The sequence below is a fragment of the Ranitomeya imitator genome, chromosome 1 (assembly GCF_032444005.1).
Source record: "Ranitomeya imitator isolate aRanImi1 chromosome 1, aRanImi1.pri, whole genome shotgun sequence".
NCBI classification, from domain to species: domain Eukaryota; kingdom Metazoa; phylum Chordata; class Amphibia; order Anura; family Dendrobatidae; genus Ranitomeya; species Ranitomeya imitator.
Window position 1 is genome coordinate 746,435,659 of NC_091282.1, and position 23,261 is coordinate 746,458,919.

Consider the following 23,261-nt stretch of genomic DNA (forward strand, 5'->3'; position numbering starts at 1 on the left):
GTGACACCATTTTGGAAAGTAGACACCCTAAGGAACTTATCTAGATGTGTGGTGACCACTTTGACCCACCAATTGCTTCACAGAAGTTTATAATGCAGAGCCGTAAAAATAAAAAATCATATTTTTTCACAAAAATGATCTTTTCGCCCCCAATTTTTTATTTTCCCAAGAGTAAGAGAAGAAATTGAACCTCAAAAATTGTTGGCCAATTTGTCATGAGTACGCTGATACCCCGTATATGGGTGTAAACCATTGTTTGGGCGTATGGCAGAGCTCGGAAGGGAAGGAGCGCCATTTTACTTTTCAATGCAAAATTGACTGGAATTGAGATGGGATGCCATGTTGCGTTTGGAGAGCCCCTGATGTGCCTAAACATTGAAATCCCCACAAGTGACACCATTTTGGAAAGTAGACCCCTTAAGGAACTTATCTAGAGGTGTGGTGAGCACTTTGACCCAACAAGTGCTTCACAGAAGTTTATAATGCAGAGCCGTAAAAATAAAAAATCATATTTTTTCACAAAAATAATCTTTTCGCCACCAATTTTTTATTTTCCCAAGGGTAAGAGAAGAAATTAGACCACAAAAGTTGTTGTGCAATTTGTCCTGAGTGCGACGATACCCCATATGTGGGGGTAAACCACTGTTTGGGCGCATGGCAGAGCTCGGAAGGAAAGGAGCGCCATTTGACTTTTCAATGCAAAATTGACTGGAATTGAGATGGGACGCCATGTTGCGTTTGGAGAGCCCCTGATGTGCCTAAACATTGGAACCCCTCACAAGTGACACCATTTTGAAAAGTAGACCCCTTAAGGAACTTATCTAGATGTGTGGTGAGCACTTTGACCCAACAAGTGCTTCACAGAAGTTTATAATGCAGAGCCGTAAAAATAAAAAATCTTATTTTTTCACAAAAATGATCTTTTCGCCCCCAATTTTTTATTTTCCCAAGGGTAAGAGAAGAAATTAGACCACAAAAGTTGTTGTGCAATTTGTCCTGAGTGCGACGATACCCCATATGTGGGGGTAAACCACTTTTTGGGTGCATAGCAGAGCTCGGAAGGGAAGGAGCGCCATTTGACTTTTCAATGCAAAATTGACTGGAATTAAGATGGGACGCCATGTTGGTTTGGAGAGCCCCTGATGTGCCTAAACATTAAAAACCCCCACAAGTGACACCATTTTGGAAACTAGACCCTCTAAGGAACTTATCTAGATGTGTTTTGAGAGCTTTGAACCCCCAAGTGTTTCACTACAGTTTATAACGCAGAGCCGTTAAAATAAATTTATTTTTTTTTCACAAAAATGATTTTTTAGCCCCCAGCTTTGTATTTTTACAAGGGTAACAGAATAAATTGGACCCCAAAAGTTGTTGTTCAATTTGTCCTGAGTACGCTGATACCCCATATGTGGGGGGGAACCACTGTTTGGGCTCATGGCAGAGCTCGGAAGGGAAGGAGCGCCATTTGGAATGCAGACTTAGATGGATTGGTCTGCAGGCGTCACGTTGCATTTGCAGAGCCCCTGATGTACCCAAACAATAGAAACCACCCACAAGTGACCCCATATTGGAAACTAGACCTCCCATGGAACTTATCTAGATGTGTTGTGAAAACTTTGAACCCCCAAGTGTTTCACTACAGTTTACAACGCAGAGCCGTGAAAATAAAAATCCTTTTTTTTCCCACAAAAATGATTTTTAGCCCCCCAAATTTTTATTTTCCCAAGGATAACAAGAGAACTTGGACCCAAAAAGTTGTTGTCCAATTTGTCTCGAGTACGCTGATACCCCATATGTTGGGGTAAACCCCTGTTTGGGCGCACGGGAGAGCTCGGAAGTGAAGGAGCACTGTTTTACTTTTTCAATGCAGAATTGGCTGGAATTGAGATCGGACGCCATGTCGCGTTTGGAGAGCCCCTGATGTGTCTAAACAGTGGAAACCCCCCAATTATAAATGAAACCCTAATCCAAACGCACCACTAACCCTAATCCCAACTGTAACCCTAACCACACACCTAACCCAGACACACCCCTAATTCTAATCCCAACCCTAATCCCAACCGTAAATGTAATCCAAACCCTAACCCTAGCCCCAACCTTAGCCCTAACCCTAACCCTAACCGGAAAATGGAAATAAATACATTTTTTTTTAATTTTATTATTTTTCCCTAAGGCTAGGTTCACATTGCGTTAGGGAAATCCGTTTAGCACTAGCGGATTGCGCTAACACAATGTCTTTTTAGGTGTCGTGTTTAGTGGTCGCGTTAACGTCCCCGCTCTGGAAGATCGGGGATCGGACCTCGGGCGCGCCGCGGACGCTGCAAGCAGCGTCTGAGGCGCGCCACAAAAGAATGGCACCTTGCTAGCGCGAGCCGAAAATGGCACGCTCTAGCGATGCGCTACACCTGAAAATCACATTGCTGTCAATGGTTGTGCTAACGGACCCGTTGCACGGCGTTAATTGTGACATTTTCGCCGTGCAACGCTGTCCGTTAGCGTTAACCCATTAACGCAATGTGAACCTAGCCTAACTAAGGGGGTGATGAAGGGGGGTTTGATTTACTTTTATAGCGAGTTTTTTAGCGGATTTTTATGATTGGCAGCCGTCACACACTAAAAGACGCTTTTTATAGCAAAAAAGTTTTTGCGTCTCCACATTTTGAGACCTATAATTTTTCCATATTTTGGTCCACAGAGTCATGTGAGGTCTTGTTTTTTGCGGGACGAGTTGACGTTTTTATCGGTTACATTTTCGGACACGTGACAGTTTTTGATCGCTTTTTATTCCGATTTTTTTGTGAGGCAGAATGACCAAAAACCAGCTATTCATGAATTTCTTTTGGGGGAGGCGTTTATACCGTTCCGCGTTTGGTAAAATTGATGAAGCAGTTTTATTCTTCGGGTCAGTACGATTACAGCGATACCTCATTTATATCATTTTTTTTATGTTTTGGCGCTTTTATACGATAAAAGCTATTTTATAGAAAAAATAATTATTTTGGCATCGCTTTATTCTGCGGACTATAACTTTTTTAATTTTTTGGTTATGATGCTATATGGCGGCTCGTTTTTTGCGGGACAAGATGACGTTTTCAGAGGTACCATGGTTATTTATATCCGTCTTTTTGATCGCGTGTTATTCCACTTTTTGTTCAGCGTTATGATAATAAAGCGTTGTTTTTTGGCTCGTTTTTTTTTTTTTTTTTCTTATGGTGTTCACTGAAGGGGTTAACTAGTGGGCCAGTTTTATAGGTCGGGTCGTTACGGACGCGGCGATACTAAATATGTGTACTTTTATTGTTTTTTTGTTTTTTTTTTATGTAAAGAAATGTATTTATGGGAATAATATTTTTTTTTTTCTGCTTTATTTAGGAATTTTTTTTTTATTTTTTTTTTTACAAGTGTGGAAATTTTTTTTTTTACTTTTTCACTTTGTCCCAGGGGGGGACATCACAGATCACCGATCTGACAGTGTGCACAGCACTCTATCAGATCGGTGATCTGACATACAGCCGGGCAGGATTAGAGCTGCAGCTGCAGCCTGATCCTGACCCGGAAGTGCTCCCTGCAGGACCCGGATGCAGCCCGGCGGCCATTTTGGATCCGGGGACTGCAGGGAGAAGACGCTCGGTACACGGTGAGCACATCACCGTGTACCGATCGTCTCAGGGAAGCCCGCAGGGAGCCCCCTCCCTGCGCGATGCTTCCCTGCACCGCCGGCACACCGCGATCATCTTTGATCGCGGTGTGCCGGGGGTTAATGTGCCGGGAGCGGTCCGTGACCGCTCCTGGCACATAGTGCCGGATGTCAGCTGCGATAGGCAGCTGACACCCGGCCGCGATCGGCCGCGCTCCCCCCGTGAGCGCGGCCGATCGCATATGACGTACTATCCCGTCCATGGGAATTAAGTCCCAGGTCACCTGGACGGGATAGTACGTCATATGGGATTAAGGGGTTAATCTATTTGGCAGATCACATCTGCGATTATTTTCTCATGAATCGGCATGCGAGAACAATTGTAGCATGCTGCGATTGTCACCAACACTCGGCCGAGTCTCGGCTCACTCGCACCCATATACAGTAAGTCTATGAGTGCGAGTGACACAACGCACATCACTCAGATATCATCCTAGTGCGGTGCAATATACGCCGGCAGTGGAGGAGATGGAGAAATTAATTTCTCCGCCTCCTTTGCAGCTGTGCGAGAGGCCCGGAGCACAGACGTATGACACTTGGCTCCCGCTCGCAGCAGAGCACGAGCCGAGGGTCATTAGCATATCGCATCGTATGCCATACGCTCGACTGACCCCGGCCTTAGGCCGGCCTCACACTAGCGAGTTTTACGGACGTATGAGAGGTGCAGAAAATACGGATTGCATACGGTGCAATGATTCTCTATGGCCCAGCTCCTATCTGCCGTATTTTACTGATCCGTATTATACGGTCTTCTACGGCCGTAGAAAATTGCAGCATGCTGCGTTTATCACTGTATTGCGCAAAAAAACAAAACAAAAAAAAACAACAACAACAAAAAAAAAAATTGCCAATGAAAGTCTATGGGGGCGAGAAAATTACGGATTACACAAGGACCAAGTGTGACTTGTGAGAAATACGCAGGTGTTCTATAGAAAAGCTGGCAATTCAGTGCGGTGTACAGTAAAATCACACTGACAGGTTAGAATAGAGTAGCGAAGATAAATGTCTACAAATAGTATAGGGGTATATATATATATATATATATATATATATATATATATATATATATATATATATATATATATATATACATATGTCATTAAGACACATATAAGTATATACAGTTAGGGCCAGAAATATTTGGACAGTGACACAATTTTCGCGAGTTGGGCTCTGCATGCCACCACATTGGATTTGAAATGAAACCTCTACAACAGAATTCAAGTGCAGATTGTAACGTTTAATTTGAAGGGTTGAACAAAAATATCTGATAGAAAATGTAGGAATTGTACACATTTCTTTACAAACACTCCACATTTTAGGAGGTCAAAAGTAATTGGACAAATAAACATAACCCAAACAAAATATTTTTATTTTCAATATTTTGTTGCAAATCCTTTGGAGGCAATCACTGCCTTAAGTCTGGAACCCATGGACATCACCAAACGCTGGGTTTCCTCCTTCTTAATGCTTTGCCAGGCCTTTACAGCCGCAGCCTTCAGGTCTTGCTTGTTTGTGGGTCTTTCCGTCTTAAGTCTGGATTTGAGCAAGTGAAATGCATGCTCAATTGGGTTTAGATCTGGAGATTGACTTGGCCATTGCAGAATGTTCCACTTTTTGGCACTCATGAACTCCTGGGTAGCTTTGGCTGTATGCTTGGGGTCATTGTCCATCTGTACTATGAAGCGCCGTCCAATCAACTTTGCAGCATTTGGCTGAATCTGGGCTGAAAGTATATCCCGGTACACTTCAGAATTCATCCGGCTACTCTTGTCTGCTCTTATGTCATCAATAAACACAAGTGACCCAGTGCCATTGAAAGCCATGCATGCCCATGCCATCACGTTGCCTCCACCATGTTTTACAGAGGATGTGGTGTGCCTTGGATCATGTGCCGTTCCCTTTCTTCTCCAAACTTTTTTCTTCCCATCATTCTGGTACAGGTTGATCTTTGTCTCATCTGTCCATAGAATACTTTTCCAGAACTGAGCTGGCTTCTTGAGGTGTTTTTCTGCAAATTTAACTCTGGCCTGTCTATTTTTGGTATTGATGGTTTGCATCTAGATGTGAACCCTTTGTATTTACTGTCATGGAGTTTTCTCTTTACTGTTGACTTAGAGACAGATACACCTACTTCACTGAGAGTGTTCTGGACTTCAGTTGATGTTGTGAACGGGTTCTTCTTCACCAAATTAAGTATGCGGCGATCATCCACCACTGTTGTCATCCGTGGACGCCCAGGCCTTTTTGAGTTCCCAAGCTCACCAGTCAATTCCTTTTTTCTCAGAATGTACCCAACTGTTGATTTTGCTACTCCAAGCATGTCTGCTATCTCTCTGATGGATTTTTTCTTTTTTTTCAGCCTCAGGATGTTCTGCTTCACCTCAATTGAGAGTTCCTTTGACCGCATGTTGTCTGCTCACAGCAACAGCTTCCAAATGCAAAACCACACACCTGGAATCCACCCCTGACCTTTTAACTACTTCATTGATTACAGGTTAACGAGGGAGACGCCTTCAGAGTTAATTGCAGCCCTTAGAGTCCATTGTCCAATTACTTTTGGTCCCTTGAAAAAGAGGACGCTATGCATTACAGAGCTATGATTCCTAAACCCTTTCTCCGATTTGGATGTGGAAACTATCATATTGCAGCTGGGAGTGTGCACTTTCAGCCCATATTATATATATATATATATATATATAATTGTATTTCTGAACATGTTTTTGTAAACAGCTAAAATAACAAAACTTGTGTCACTGTCCAAATATTTCTGGCCCTAACTGTATATTAATATTTCATACAGCGCTAGATAGCTTAAAAGCCGGTAATTCAATTGCCGGCTTTTCCCTATCTCCTTCTCAAACCCGACATGATATGAGACATGGTTTACATACATCTCATATCCATTTTTTTTTTTTTTGCATATTCCACGCTACTAATGTTAGTAGTGTGTATGTGCAAAATTTGGGCGCTCTAGCTATTAAATTAAAGGGTTAAATCGCAGAAAAAATTGGTGTGGGCTCCCACGCAATTTTCTCCGCCAGAGTGGTAAAGCCAGTGACTGAGGGCAGATATTAATGGCCTGGAGAGGGTCCATGGTTATTGCCCTCTCCCCTTCCTGGCTAAAAATATCTGCCCCCAGCCACCCCAGAAAAGGCACATTCATTCATCAGTTTTTACAGGCAGGGGCAACAGCTGCATTAGCAGGCTCCTGTCTGTAAAATTATTTAACCCCTTCTGATGGATTTACATCGTGGGACTTGACTGTAATGCCGGAGATGTATGGGTATTGTTTTTTTTTTTTATTTTAACTTTGTTTCAGGTGGCAATGGTCTTCAACTGGATTGAGCATTTAATAAACTATTACAACACCCTGTGTATTTATTTCATTAAAATACTTTTTTCCAAATGTGTGTGATTTTTTAACCCTTTATTAATACTGGATTAATAATGGATAGGTGTCTTATTGACACCTCTCCATTATTAACCAGGCTTAATGTCACCTTACAATAGCAAGGTGACATTAACCCTTTATTACCCCATATCCCACTGCCACAGGGGAGTGGGAAGAGAGTGGCCAAGTGCCAGAATAGGTGAATCTTCCAGATGTGCCTTTTCTGGGGTGGTGGGGGGGAAGATGTTTTTAGCCAGGGGGGGGTCCTATAACCATCTCCAGGCTATTAATATCTGCCCTCAGTCACTGGCTTTCCCACTCTGGCGGAGAAAATTGCACGGGAGCCCACGCCAATTTTTTCAATTATTTAACCCTTTATTTTAACAGCTAGAGCCACAAAATTTTGCACACATACACTTCTAATATTAGTAGTGAAAAATATGTAAAAAAAAAAAAAAAAGGGATATGAAATGGTTTACTGTATGTAACCATGTCTCATATCCTGTCAGGTTTGGGAAGGAGATTGCAAAAGCCGGCAATTGAATTACCGGCTTTTCTGCTATCTAGCTCTGTATTAAATATATATAATGTCTTACTGAGTGTATATATATATATATATATATATATATATATATATATATATATAAATATATATACGCTTTCACGAATACCTCGCATTGAGTACGGATCAATGTTCAGGAACTCTTCTGCGTATTGCGGCCGTAAAAAACGGACCGTATTTCCCTACGCTAAGTGTGACACCGGCTTAAGTCAGTATTTTCATCAATTTACAAAACATGGCCAATACTCAACTGGTGTAAGGAGCTCAGGACTGAAAATAATGGCCAACAGTGCACACAGACTGTCTGTGTCATTATAGCCCATAGTCCAGTCAGTGCATATGCCCAAATCCCATTTTGCGTCGGTTTGGATGCCAGTCCTGACTGAGCCACTGAACATAGGGGAAGTGTGTTGTGAACCCCACCTAATGGTTCACGGGGAATAAAACACCTCCCTTTCCCCGTGCACTGTAATCCCCCACCACTGGTGGGGGTCTATCAGACATTTATGAAAGCATGAAATAGGAATGCTTCTATAGTAAAAAAAAATCCATTATTCATGTATAGGATAACATCGTAAGAATATACAAAAATGTAAACGTTACCTATGAACTCATTTCTCAGCTGCACGCGCAGCCTCAGCTCCTCCGTTCCAAAAATGATGGCATTGATGACGCTGAGCAGCGTAACCATGTAAGGAACATTATCCGTGGCAGAGAGTTCGTTCATTATGACACTAAATCGATATTGCTGGTTCTTCACGGCCTGCGAGAGGAACAGAAACCCGATATGTTACACAAGGTCCATTAATGCCTTTGCTTCTTTTTTTTCCCCTCGCGTCTCTTATTGTGATGAGCAATAAATGAAAACATTTGTTTTTACTATATATATATATATATATATATATATATATATATATATATATATATATATATATATATATAATCATACACATATATGCTTTATATATGATTTTATTATTTATAGTTTTATTTTTATATATACTGTACATACATTTTTATTTTTTTTATTTTTTTTTCTCTACATATTGGATGCCTGCAAGTTAAACCTTGATGTCCGGTCACATACAAAAAGCAAAAAAAAAAAAAAATCTATTAAAACAGATACCGTAAATAAAAATAATAATGGTTGTTCAAATGTCTTTTTTGCTCAAAGATTTATGGTCTCAATTTATTGACGTTCAAAAAGCTTCCTCCAGGATTGGAAAAACACTTTGGCAGTGCCACTCCAACCCTTAGGGTGTATCTAGTATTGCATCAAAGTGGTAAAGCTAGGGAGAAATACTGGACACATCCTGTGGACAGGAGTGGTGCTGTTGCCCAGCACCTGGCTGGACTTCATAGGACCACAAAGATGGCAGTGGTGATGATGAGCATTAATTGAGGGCTTCAAGTGCACCCAATGCGCTTTTGATGCCAGAAGAAGAAGAATGAAATATGAAGGTCAAAAAATTCTCACTCCAATTTAGATATCCAGTGTCATTCAATGGCATGTAGGGACGTGTAGTGGCATCATGGCACCAGGCGTGAACGATAAAGTCTGTTTCTGGCCTCATGGAGGGAACAGTGGGAATATGTAGCGCCATCATGGCATCATGCTTGAACCATAAAGTCTGGTTCCAGCCAATTTAGATAACAGTGGGACTATGTAGCGGCATCAGGGCACCCATTGTCAACCATAAAGTCTGGTTCCGGCCTTATCACATAACAGTGGGACTATCTAGCGCCCTGTAGCGGCATCATGGTGCCCTGTGTGAACCATAAAGTCTGGTTCCGGCCTTATGATATAGCAGTTGGAATTGATCTGTCACTAATGATGTAAACGCCACAAAGCCGACAGTCGCCCTTCACTATTTCCTTTAATATCTAATTACTATTCTTATAACTCTTCATTAATCAGCTCTTTTATAACATCTACTCATAAGTTTTATTTCTACCCATAAAAGCGTGCGGGAACGATCGTCACAAATACTTTGTACTCAGTAAATGTCACAAAAATTATCCGTAAAAAACAAATCTGGTCAGATGGAGTGGCATTTCCCTAATTAATAAAAAAAAAAAAAAAATAAGAAAAAAAAAAACCCACAGCGCACATTTTATCCGGACTAATTACAGCGCCTGCCCTTGTAATGTAGGAATGTGAAACCGTCACTTAGCAGAGCCGAGCACCAAGGGATTAGAGGGTCAGACATTGCGTGTTGTGACTGTAATATCATAATCACAATTAAATGACCAGAGCGGCCTTATTAATGCAAGAAGCTGGTTAATTACAGAAGGAATTTCAGAATTAATTTCAGGGTTGAGATTCATTTTTCTGAAGAGGCCTGTGAAGAACCTAGCTGTAAGGAATGGACACATTCATTGTGTTCCCTCAGGTTCTTCAGACCAATTTATTATTATTATTATTATTATTATACATTTTTATAGCGCCATTTATTCCATGGCGCTTTACATGTGAATACGGGGCAAATATAGACAAATACATTAAACATGAGCAGATAACAAGGCACACGAGTACATAAGGAGGGAGGACCCTGCCCGCGAGGGCTCACAGTCTGCAGGGGGTGGGTGAGGATACACTAGGAGAGGGAAGAGCTGGCTGTGCGGCTGTTCAGTAGGTTGAGGATCACTGCAGGCTGTAGGCTTGTCGGAAGAGATGAGTCTTCAGGTTCTTTTTGAAGGTTTCTATGGTAGGCGTAAGTCTGATGTGTTGGGGTAGAGAGTTCCAGAGTATGGGGGAAGCACGGGAGAAGTCTTGGATGCGGTTATGGGAAGAAGAGATGAGAGGGGAGTAGAGAAGGAGGTCTTGGGAGGACCGGAGGTCGCGTGTAGGTAGGTACCGGGAGACCATGTCACAGATGTATGGAGGAGACAGGTTGTGGATGGCTTTGTATGTCAGTGTGAGGGTTTTGAACTGGAGTCTCTGGGCGATAGGAAGCCAGTGAAGGGCTTGACACAGGGGAGAGGCTGGGGAATAGCGGGGGGACAGGTGGATTAGTCGGGCAGCAGAGTGTAGGATGGATTGGAGCGGTGCCAGAGTGCTAGAGGGGAGTCCAGAGAGTAGGAGGTTGCAGTAGTCGAGGCGGGAGATGATAAGGGCATGCACTAGCGTTTTTGCAGTGTTGCGGTCAAGGAAAGCACGGATCCGGGAAATATTTTTGAGTTTGAGACGACAGGAGGAGGCAAGGGCTTGGATATGTGGCTTGAAAGAGAGGACAGAGTCGAGGATCACCCTGAGGCACCGGGCGTGTGGGACTGGGGATAGTGAGCAGCCATTGACATTGATGGATAGGTCTGGTGGAGGGGTAGAGATTTTCCCAATCTTATTACAAGGGTCCTATAAATTAGAAATATACGGCTGATTACTTCTACTAACAGCGCAGCTTCTGCCCACTGGTAGTGTCTGGTACTGCGGCTGAGCTCCAATTAAATGAGTAATTAGCCACTTCCTGCTGCCGGAACGCTCTATTCCTCAATGCCTTTATAGCTTGTCCAGATGGTAGATTGTGACCTGACTGTTCAGGTACTTGGCGTCCATACCACTAATGTGGGCTGCTTCACTTTTCCTGGATCCCCTTTACAAACACAGCTCTGCTGCATCACTGCATCTGGGTACCCTCCTATACAGCTCACCAGTTCTGCTTTGGACTTGTGACAAAATCAGTTCTGCTAATTTGCTGAGTGACGCCTGCAGTACCACTGCCAGCTTTGCAATGGACTCCCTGAAAAACTCAGTTTTGCTGTATCACTGTGATAACTCTGCTGTACTGTTGCCAACTGTGCATTGGCCTCACTGACAAACTCAGCTCTAGACTACAGTATATCACCAATTTACCTCTGCTGTACTGTTGTTTGCTCTGTATTGGACTCCCTGACAAACATTGCTCTGCTGTATCACTGAATTAACTCTGCCATAATGCTGCCAGCTCTGCTTCACCACTGGCCTGGTCCTGCCTTAGAGTTATACATCGGGAGTGTCTCCTGAATTACACCTCCGATAAAAGGCTCCAATATTTACCACTATGTAGGCATTGCATGGCGTAGACCATCCATTGTAAATATCTACCGCACATATCACTTTGCGTGTAATAGCGGCCTGTTGTTTGCCCAAGAGGCACTCTATACCATGTGCTGGGTCAGTGTGGTCCTAAGGATATATTGGCGCTGTGAAGACTTGTTGACTTGGGAGGAAGGGTGTAATATGAATGGCAAGTAGAGGGTGCAACAGTTGAGTGGTCCATCTTACTATGAAGCTTTATTCTATGCCTCAATGTTACACTATATTTTGTTTTTTTTTAGCTAGAGTACCTGACACATTAACTGAGTATTCTAGGTATGAGGAGTACTGGTTTTATCAGAGACATTTCTGTGGGTCTGTCTGATCACGAAGTTATGCAGGGCTGCAAACAGGGGTCTTTTGTTCAGGGGCAGATTATCATATCTGACACTGGGAGAAGGTGGTCTAACCAGAGAAAGAAGCAGAAACCCCTCCCAATCATTCCTCTGAAGTGCCATACTCTCAATAAGCAAACCCCTTTAACCTTTAAAATATTATAAAGCTATGTAAAATTATATATTTTTAAAAATTAAAAGGGGTTGTCCACAAACAAAGTACACAGCAAAAGGCTCGCAGCTGCTGCTTTCTGATGCAACACATTTCTCTGCCTGTTTTATCACAGGAGTGAATATTTCTGATGTATCTCCAGCAATTGGAGCGCATCATGAATGAAGTCAGTGACATACGAGCTCAGTGGACACAAAAGCACTTACCGTATATCTCTGACTTGATTTACAATGAGCTCAGAGGGCTGGAGATGTAGCAAAAATACTTACTCCTGTGATAAAACAAGTAGGGAAATGTGATACTGCTGAAAGCAGCAGCTGTAAGAACACTGTTGTTTAGTCCGTATACTCATTTATCATAAATTACTTATGCTTCTCTCCCTGGTCAGGGGCTGTGATATGTGCTGACCATGAACTGGAGCAGCTCTACATGGTGGGACACAGTCATTACACATTACATAGAGAAGGCATAGTTAAAAGATTATCTCAGATCTGGAACTTTTTTTTTTTAACAATTGTGGTGCATATTATTATTCCAAGATCTATTAATGAATATGTACTTTGTTTGTGGGAAAACCCTTTAACTTTTTAAATATATATAATTTGTACTCCAAAATGAAAACTACCAATTGGCCAGCGTAAAACTAAAGTGAGATGTTGCAGTGTGATCGAGGAAGACATCAGCGATGGGGGACCTCAGAAGTAAATGCCGGGGCCACAGTTCTGCACATTCCTTGCAGCTGCTCTCATCTGGTGGATACATTGTGCAACAATGGGAGACGTTGTATTACATGAAGATCAATGTAAGAATCAAAAACACATGTTGAATCTAATTAGGATGTGCTGAGAAATCCCAGGTCCCCATTTACACAGCATAATTTGCAGGAACTTAATATTTAGCAAATTCATTTATTCATGTTTTGTTTCCGCCTCTTCTCTTCGTTGTGTTCAGACATTAACTTCTAAAGGAAGAATTTGTCGGGGGATGGAAATAAACGTTCTATAAATATTCAGTGACACGTTACTATACAAGGACATCGGGACTGATGTAGGGTTTATGTAATGCCTAATGGATGAATAATGCAGATACAAGAGGGGAAATCTATGGAAATATAACAAACAACTGCTTAAATGGCTATTCCCTGAAACAATCCGGACTGGTGGTCGATCCCTCTGTCCGAACTCAACATCCTCATATATAGCCATGTAGGAGTTAGGGGCAGAAGATCTGCTTCCAGGCTGGACATCAGGGTCCGCACCAGTGTCAGACTGGGGCACCAAGGGCCCACCAGTAACCAACTCTAGGGCCCCACTTTTTATATCACAATGAATTGAGTAGATTGTTAAGTGAATAAGATGCCGCCTTTGTCTGTACATAGTGATTCAAGTATATTGTGCCAAGCACTGGTCATATAAGAAGGTGGTGGCCCACCGGAGGATTCTCCTGTTCTCCGATAGGCCAGTCCAAGCCAGCACTCATGTGAAACCGGCTTTAGGGAACAGATTGACCAGATGATACAACCCCTTAAATTTTGCTTTGTAATACAGAATTACATCACCCTTTTACTGCTCAGCCTATGTTATATACTCATGACCCAGGAAGCTCAATATGAATGGCGATATACAAGGACGCCCTCATTAATCACAACAGGGGTAAAAAGTCCCCCAAGTGAAAGGAGCCGAGGATGTTCAGTGCCACCTCCTCTCGATGGAAAGTCTATAAAGAGGTCGAGTAAAATGCTAACCCATAGTATCCATACACCCTGAATCCTAAATCTGACAGCTGCACAATGGGGTTGTCACGAAGGGTAAAGAAAAGAGAATTTCAATGGGATTTTTCAATGTTGCATCTGATAATGGAGGTAGATGGAGGAAGGGGTTCACATGGCTGGAGAAGTTCCTTATAATTAGTGTTGAGCGATACCTTCCGATATCGGAAAGTATCGGTATCGGTTTGGATCGGCCGATATTCAAAAAATATCGGATATCGCCGATACCGATACCCGATCCCAATGCAAGTCAATGGGACCAAAATATCGGAATTAAAATAAACCCTTTCTTTCCTTGTAGGTTCATTCTACATGAAGGAAAACAACTAAGAATAATGCCGGATGTATTTGGGGAGGTGGCGGAGACATTAAAGTCATAGAGGTTTATCCCAATCAAATAGAATAGCATGTTTTTTGTTTTTTTTTAAGACGTTCGGAGTGACAAAGATATTGACTATGTAAATTTTTTTTTTATTTTGTCAGATATTGATGTTTCACTATTCCACGCCCTTCCCCTTCTTTTTTTTCTTTTTTTTTTTCTTTTCCCACACTTTCATCTTCATCATCATCAGCATCTTTGACATCAACTTCTTCACCTTATTCATCTTCTTCTTCATCTTCTACCTATTTTTTTTTTTTTATTACATTCTTCATATTCATTTTATTCAACTATTATTATTCTTCTTATTCTACATATTCTTTTTATTCCACTGTTATTATTCTTCCTATTCTACTTCTTCATCATATTCTCATTTGTGACAGGCATTCCCGTAGTTGTTATCTATAAAAGTTTGAAGATTACACCTTCCGTTCTGCCAGTCACAAAAGTTACATTTGTCCGCGTTCAGTTTGGCCTGCAGCATCAGGCTTTATCCAGGGGCACCACGAGGAGGAACGGACTCACCCCCATACACTGCTTAGTCTTCTTCTGCATATAATTTAGATAATATCTTTTGCTCTGATATTAAGTCTTATGCTTAATGTTCTTCTGCTCTTTGTTCTGCAGCCTCTTGTTCTTCTGCTTCTCGGTCTTCCATGTTGTCGTCTCCAGGGTCGTCGTCTCCAGTGTCGTCATCTCCGCCGTCGTCGTCTCCGCCGTCGTCGTCGTCGTCATCGGGGTGGTCTTCCGTGTCGTCGTCATCGTGGTGGTCTTCCGGGTCGTCGACGTTAGGGTCTTCAACTTGGAAATGTAGCAGAAGGTACAAGAAGGCTGAGAAAATGCCAAGAACCAGCTGATGGAACTGGAACTCGGATGGCTACCCGAAGGTTCAAGAGCCTATGGAACTACCGAGGACCAGCTGACGTTACTGGAACCCGGTTACTAAGCAGGAGGTACCCGTGCTAAAAAGCACTACCAAGGACCGCCTGACGTTGACGGAACTCGGATACCCAGAAGGAGGCACCTAAGCCAAAGGCTCTGCCCGGAACCAGCTGACGTTACTGGAACCAGGATGGGGAGCAGAAGGTACAAGAGCAAAAGACACTGCCGAGAACCAGCTGACGGTACTGGAACCCGGATGGGTAGCCGAAGGTCCAAGAGCCAATGGAACTACCGAGGACCAGCTGACGTTACTGGAACCCGGTTACTAAGCAGGAGGTACCCGTGCCTGAAAGCACTACCAAGGACCACCTGACGTTGGTGGAACTTGGATACCCAGAAGGAGGCACCTAAGCCAAAGGCTCTGCCCGGAACCAGCTGACGGTACTGGAACCAGGATGGGGAGCAGAAGGTACAAGAGCAAAAGACACTGCCGAGAACCAGCTGACGGTGCTGGAACCAGGTGGTGGACCCGAAGGCCCACAGGAGAGGAGAGAACAGCTAGGCCGCGAGGCAGCCGCAGTTACCGAACCCCAACAGTCCTACAGGGGGAGCTGGGCCTACTGGCACTACAGAACCAGCCTTGACTACCAGTTCACGCAGCCCACATAGGAAGCTCCTAAACTGGAGGCACCCTGGAGTTGGCTAACTCGACCGCACCACGACGGGGCAAGCATAGGCGTCTCAGTGAAGTTGACACAACCCGGAAACAGCTGACGGTGCTGAAACCAGGCTTGGCACGAGGGAGTACCTGTGACAAGAACACTGCCGAGAACCAGCTGGCGGTGCTGGAACACGGATGCGTTGCCTTGCCTATTAAAGATTGTCTTCCTAGAGCCCCAACTAGCGGTGTTGGAGCAAAGGGTAAGCAGGGGGAGATGAGTGTAGGCCGAAGCCTGCACTGGAGGCAGCTTTGTGTCTGCGTTGCGTTTGCAGGACACTTTGCCGGCTACACACTGGGGGAACAGCTGGCGTTGCTGAACCCCACTAACACAATGGCGTGTGTTTTTCTCTGTGCAGCTAGCACTTGCGGGCAAAAACTAGCGATGTTAGAGCCCGTGTTGAAGCAGGAGGAGGAGGAGAGGAGCAGAGTGTAGGCCGAAGCTTAGTTGAACCAATTTCAAAGGAAACCTTTAACCCCCCCCTCAGGTGTTACAAAGTACAAGAGACACACCTTGTGCAGTATTAATGCTGCACAAGTGAAAGGTTGCTCTATTAATTTGTCTACTTGCACACGCTGAATGAAAGACATACACAATTTACCCCATTCTACAGTCAAACTGTAGTGGATGCGTGACTTGGTTTTTTGATGAGACGCAGCACAGGTGTCCAAAATAACGCCTTGGTGCTTGGAGCAGCTTCCTGAGCGTTGTTATTTGCTGTACAGGAGTCTGCGCTCTTGTGTTATCCCTTGGCAATGCCCTGTTAGCGCTGCCCATCTTATGACATCATTTCATGTTGGCCGGTGCGGTTAACGATGGCCATAAATCCCAGACCCACAGTGTCTTTTCATAAAGCCACACTGCGGTGCTGGGATTCGTGGCCTTGAGCAGTAAATATTTTGGCCGCTCACACACGTCCTTACACCTGCTTCAGACTGGGCGGCCTCTGCTGATCCCTTCTCGCATGCCGCGGCCATGAGGCTGCACAGTCTGAAGAAGGCTGAAGGAGATGAGTTAAGACAGGCGAAGATATGCACTGCTCGTGCCCATCAATCACACCCTCGCAGTCAAAATAATTAAGACAACGAGGAGCATTTTATTCAGGCAGGGCGGACGAACAGGCGCAAGTAGCCAACCAATGATGTCAGAAGACGGGAAGCGCTACCAAGGGGGGTGCTGCGTATCATTAGAAAGGAAAGTCACACCTCAGGGACAGTGGAATGGTCTCAAAGAGACACATTTTGTACGTGTTGAGTTCCACGTGGGCAAGGAGAAAACATCAGCCACCTTGTACAAATGCAGCAGTACTGCTGTACAAGGTGGCTGTTATACATAGAAACACCTGGGGGTGGGGGCCAGGCTCCCTTCAATTTCAGTTCATGTGCCTGCGTGGCGTTTGCAGGTCACGTTGCAAGCTGCACAGCAGGGGAACAGCTGGCGGTGCTGAACCCCACTAACACATTGGCTGGTGTTTTTCTCTGTGCAGCTAGCATTTCCGGGCAAAAACTAGCGGTGTTTGAGCCCAGGGTCAGCAGGAGGAGGAGGAGAGGAGCAAAGTGTAGGCCGAAGCCTGCACTGGTGGCAGCTTTTGGTCGGTTGTGCCAGCGTGGCTTGTGCTGGACACGATGCCGGCTACACAGCGGGGGAACAGCTGGCGTTGCTGAACCCCACTAACACATTGGCTGGTGTTTTTCTCTGTGCAGCTAGCATTTCCGGGCAAAAACTAGCGGTGTTTGAGCCCAGGGTCAGCAGGAGGAGGAGGAGAGGAGCAAAGTGTAGGCCGAAGCCTGCACTGGTGGCAGCTTTTGGTCGGTTGTGCCAGCGTGGCTTGTGCTGGACACGATGCCGGCTACACAGCGGGGGAACAGCTGGCGTTGCTGAACCCCACTAACACATTGGCTGGTGTTTTTCTCTGTGCAGCTAGCATTTCCGGGCAAAAACTAGCGTTGTTAGAGCCCAGGGTCAGCAGGAGGAGGAGAGGAGCAGAGTGTAGGCCGAAGCCTAGTTGAACCAATTTCAAAGGTTACCTTTAACCCCCCCTCAGGTGTTACAAAGAACAAGAGCCACTCCTTCTGCAGCATTAATGCTGCACAAGTAAAAGGTTGCTCTATTAATTTGTCTACTTGCACAAGCTGAATGCAACACGTAGACTATTTAGCCCATTATACTGTTTAACAGTAGTGGAGGCGTGACTTGTCTTTTTAAAGAAAAGCAGCACAGGTGTCGAAAACAACACCTTTTTGCATGGGCGCAGCTTCCTGAGCGTTGTTAGTTGCTGTACAGGAGTCTGCGCTCTTGTGATCCTTTGGCCATGCGCTGTGAGCGCTTCCTGTCTTATGACCTCATTTCATGTTGGCCGTTGCGGTTAGCGATGGACATGAATCCCAGACCCACAGTGTGTTTTTAAAAAATCACACTGCGGTGCTGGGATTCGTGCCCTGGTGCAGTAAATATGTTTGCCGCTCACACATGTCCTTACACCTGCTTCAGACTGGACGGCCTCATCTGATCCCTTATCGCCTGCCGAGGCCATGAGGACACCCAGTCTGAAGAAGGCGGAAGGAGATGAGTGAACACAGGCAAACATATGCACTGCACATGCCCATCAATCACACCCTCGCTGTCCAAAAAAATAAGACACCGAGGGGCGTTGTTTCGAGCAGGGGAGATGCACAGGCGCAGCCAGCTAACCAATGATGTCAAAAGACGGGCAGCGCTAACAAGGGTGGTGCTGCGTGTCATTACAAAGGAAAGTCACACCTCAGGGACATTGTAATGGTCTCTAATGAGAAACATTTTCTACGTGTTGAGTTCCACGTGGGCAAGGAGAAAAAGTCAGCCACCTTGTACAAATGCAGCAGTACTGCTGTACAAGGTGGCTGTTATACATAGAAACACCTGTGGGTGGGGGGCAGGCTCCCTTCAATTTCAGTTCATGTGCCTGCGTGGCGTTTGCAGGTCACGTTGCAAGCTACACAGCAGGGGAACAGCTGGCGTTGCTGAACCCCACTGACACATTGACTGGTGTTTTTCTCTGTGCAGATTGCATGTCCGGGCAAAAACTAGCGGTGTTAGAGCCCAGGGTCAGCAGGAGGAGGAGGAGAGGAGCAAAGTGTAGGCCGAAGCCTGCACTGGTGGCAGCTTTTGGTCGGTTGTGCCAGCGTGGCTTGTGCTGGACACGATGCCGGCTACACAGCGGGGGAACAGCTGGCGGTGCTGAACCCCACTAACACATTGGCTGGTGTTTTTCTCTGTGCAGCTAGCATTTCCGGGCAAAAACTAGCGGTGTTTGAGCCCAGGGTCAGCAGGAGGAGTAGAGGAGCAGAGTGTAGGCCGAAGCCTAGTTGAACCAATTTCAAAGGTTACCTTTAACCCCCCCCCTCAGGTGTTGCAAGGTACAAGAGCCACACCTTGAACAGCATTAATGATGCACAAGTCAAAGGTTGCTCTATTTAATTTTGCTCCTTGCACACGCTGAATTAAACACGTACACTATTTAGCCCATTATACTGTCAAACAGTAGTGGAGGCGTGACTACTAGTCTTTTTAAGGTGACGCAGCACAGGTGTACAAATTTACACCTAGGTGCTGTGCGCAGATTCCTTACCGTTGTTATTTGCAGTACAGGAAACTGCGCTCTTGTGTTATCCCTTGGCAATACCCTGTTAGTGCAGGCCGTCTCATGACCTCATTTCATGTTGGCCGCTGCGGTTAACGATGGCCATAAATCCCAGACCCACAGTGGCTTTTCATAAAGTCACACTGCGGTGCTGGGATTCGTGGCCTTGTGCAGTAAATATGTTCGCCGCTCACACATGTCCTTACACCTGCTTCAGACTGGGCGGCCTCAGCTGATCCCTTATCGCATGCCGCGGCCATGAGGCCGCACAGTCAGAAGAAGGCGGAAGGAGGGGAGTGAAGACAGGGGAACATATGCACTGCTCGTGCCCATCAATCACACCCTCGCAGTCAAAATATATGAGACAACGGGGGGCGTTGTGTCGGGCAGGGGGACGCACAGGCACAGCCAGCCAACCAATGATGTCAGGAGACGGGCAGCGCTAACAATGGGGGTGCTGCGTGTCATTAAAAAGGAAAGTCACACCTCAGGGACATTGTAATGGTCTGTAATGAGACACATTTTGTACTTGTTGAGTTCCACGTGTGCAAGGAGAAAAAGTCAGCCACCTTGTACAAATGCAGCAGTACTGCTGTACAAGGTGGCTGTTATACATAGAAACACCTGGGGGGGTGGGGGGCAGGCTCCCTTCAATTTCAGTTCATGTGCCTGCGTGGCGTTTGCAGGACACGTTGCCAGCTACACAGCAGGGGAACAGCTGGCGGTGCTGAACCCCACTAACACATTGGCTGGTGTTTATCTCTGTGCAGCTAGCATGTCCGGGCAGAAACTGGCGTTGTTTGAGCCCAGGGTCAGCAGGAGGAGGAGAGGAGCAAAGTGTAGGCCGAAGCCTGCACTGGTGGCAGCTTTTGGTCAGTTGTGCCAGCGTGGCTTGTGCTGGACACGTTGCCGACTACACAGCAGGGGAACAGCTGGCGTTGCTGAACCCCACTAACACATTGGCTGGTGTTTTTCTCTGTGCAGCTAGCCGTTCCGGGCAAAAACTAGCGGTGTTTGAGCCCAGGGTCAGCAGGAGGAGTAGAGGAGCAGAGTGTAGGCCGAAGCCTAGTTGAACCAATTTCAAAGGTTACCTTTAACCCCCCCCCTCAGGTGTTGCAAGGTACAAGAGCCACACCTTGAACAGCATTAATGATGCACAAGTCAAAGGTTGCTCTATTTAATTTTGCTCCTTGCACACGCTGAATTAAACACGTACACTATTTAGCCCATTATACTGTCAAACAGTAGTGGAGGCGTGACTACTAGTCTTTTTAAGGAGACGCAGCACAGGTGTACAAATTTACACCTAGGTGCTGTGCGCAGATTCCTTACCGTTGTTATTTGCAGTACAGGAAACTGCGCTCTTGTGTTATCCCTTGGCAATACCCTGTTAGTGCAGGCCGTCTCATGACCTCATTTCATGTTGGCCGGTGCGGTTAACGATGGCCATAAATCCCAGACCCACAGTGGCTTTTCCTAAAGTCACACTGCGGTGCTGGGATTCGTGGCCTTGTGCAGTAAATATGTTCGCCGCTCACACATGTCCTTACACCTGCTTCAGACTGGGCGGCCTCAGCTGATCCCTTATCGCATGCCGCGGCCATGAGGCCGCACAGTCAGAAGAAGGCGGAAGGAGGGGAGTGAAAACAGGGGAACATATGCACTGCTCGTGCCCATCAATCACACCCTCGCAGTCAAAATATATGAGACAACGGGGGGCGTTGTGTCGGGCAGGGGGGACGCACAGGCACAGCCAGCCAACCAATGATGTCAGGAGACGGGCAGCGCTAACAATGGGGGTGCTGCGTGTCATTAAAAAGGAAAGTCACACCTCAGGGACATTGTAATGGTCTGTAATGAGACACATTTTGTACGTGTTGAGTTCCACGTGGGCAAGGAGAAAAAGTCAGCCACCTTGTACAAATGCAGCAGTACTGCTGTACAAGGTGGCTGATATACATAGAAACACCTGTGGGTGGGGGGCAGGCTCCCTTCAATTTCAGTTCATGTGCCTGCGTGGCGTTTGCAGGTCACGTTGCATGCTACACAGCAGGGGAACAGCTGGCGTTGCTGAACCCCACTGACACATTGACTGGTGTTTTTCTCTGTGCAGATTGCATGTCCGGGCAAAAACTAGCGGTGTTAGAGCCCAGGGTCAGCAGGAGGAGGAGGAGAGGAGCAAAGTGTAGGCCGAAGCCTGCACTGGTGGCAGCTTTTGGTCGGTTGTGCCAGCGTGGCTTGTGCTGGACACGATGCCGGCTACACAGCGGGGGAACAGCAGGCGGTGCTGAACCCCACTAACACATTGGCTGGTGTTTTTCTCTGTGCAGCTAGCATGTCCGGGCAGAAACTGGCGTTGTTAGAGCCCAGGGTCAGCAGGAGGAGGAGAGGAGCAAAGTGTAGGCCGAAGCCTGCACTGGTGGCAGCTTTTGTTCTGTTGTGCCAGCGTGGCTTGTGCTGGACACGTTGCCGACTACACAGCAGGGGAACAGCTGGCGGTGCTGAACCCCACTAACACATTGGCTGGTGTTTTTCTCTGTGCAGCTAGCATTTCCTGGCAAATACTAGCGGTGTTTGAGCCCAGGGTCAGCAGGAGGAGTAGAGGAGCAGAGTGTAGGCCGAAGCCTAGTTGAACCAATTTCAAAGGTTACCTTTAACCCCCCCCTCAGGTGTTGCAAGGTACAAGAGCCACACCTTGTGCAGCATTAATGCTGCACAAGTGAAAGGTTGCTCTATTTGTTTTGCTCCTTGCACACGCTGACTAAAACACGTACACTATTTAGCCCATTATACTGTCAAACAGTTGTGGAGGCGTGACTTGTCTTTTTAACGAGACGCAGCACAGGTGTCAAAATTTGCACCTAGGTACTGGGCGCAGATTCCTGAGCGTTGTTATTTGCTGTACAGGAGTCTGCGCTATTGTGATCCCTTGGCCATGCGCTGTGAGCGCTTCCTGTCTTCTGACCTCATTTCATGTCGGCCGTTGCGGTTAGCGATGGACATGAATCCCAGACCCACAGTGTGTTTTCAAAAAATCACACTGCGTGGCTGGGATTCGTGGCCTTGTGCAGTAAATAGGTTTGCCGCTTACACATGTCCTTACACCTGCTCCAGACTGGGCGGCCTCAGCTGATCCCTTATCGCCTACCACGGCCAGGAGGCCGCACAGTCTGAAGAAGGCGGAAGGAGATGAGTGAACACAGGCAAACATATGCACTGCACATGCCCATCAATCACACCCTCGCTGTCCAAAAAAATAAGACACCGAGGGCCGTTGTTTCGAGCAGGGGAGATGCACAGGCGCAGCCAGCTAACCAATGATGTCAAAAGACGGGCAGCGCTAACAAGGGTGGTGCTGCGTGTCATTACAAAGGAAAGTCACACCTCAGGGACATTGTAATGGTCTGTAATGAGACACATTTTGTACGTGTTGAGTTCCACGTGGGCAAGGAGAAAAAGTCAGCCACCTTGTACAAATGCAGCAGTACTGCTGTACAAGGTGGCTGATATACATAGAAACACCTGTGGGTGGGGGGCAGGCTCCCTTCAATTTCAGTTCATGTGCCTGCGTGGCGTTTGCAGGTCACGTTGCAAGCTACACAGCAGGGGAACAGCTGGCGTTGCTGAACCCCACTGACACATTGACTGGTGTTTTTCTC

General features: G+C 45.8%; 1 protein-coding gene across 2 annotated transcripts in view; it reads right to left on the reverse strand.

Moving 5' to 3' along the window:
• INF2 (inverted formin 2) overlaps positions 1-23,261 on the reverse strand; it is a 140,075-nt gene that overhangs the window by 71,216 nt on the left and 45,598 nt on the right. For both annotated transcript variants that reach the window (XM_069734293.1, XM_069734302.1), the window contains exon 4: positions 8,257-8,416. In XM_069734293.1, the coding sequence (XP_069590394.1) occupies positions 8,257-8,416 (160 nt within the window). The remainder of the gene's footprint in view (positions 1-8,256; positions 8,417-23,261) is intronic.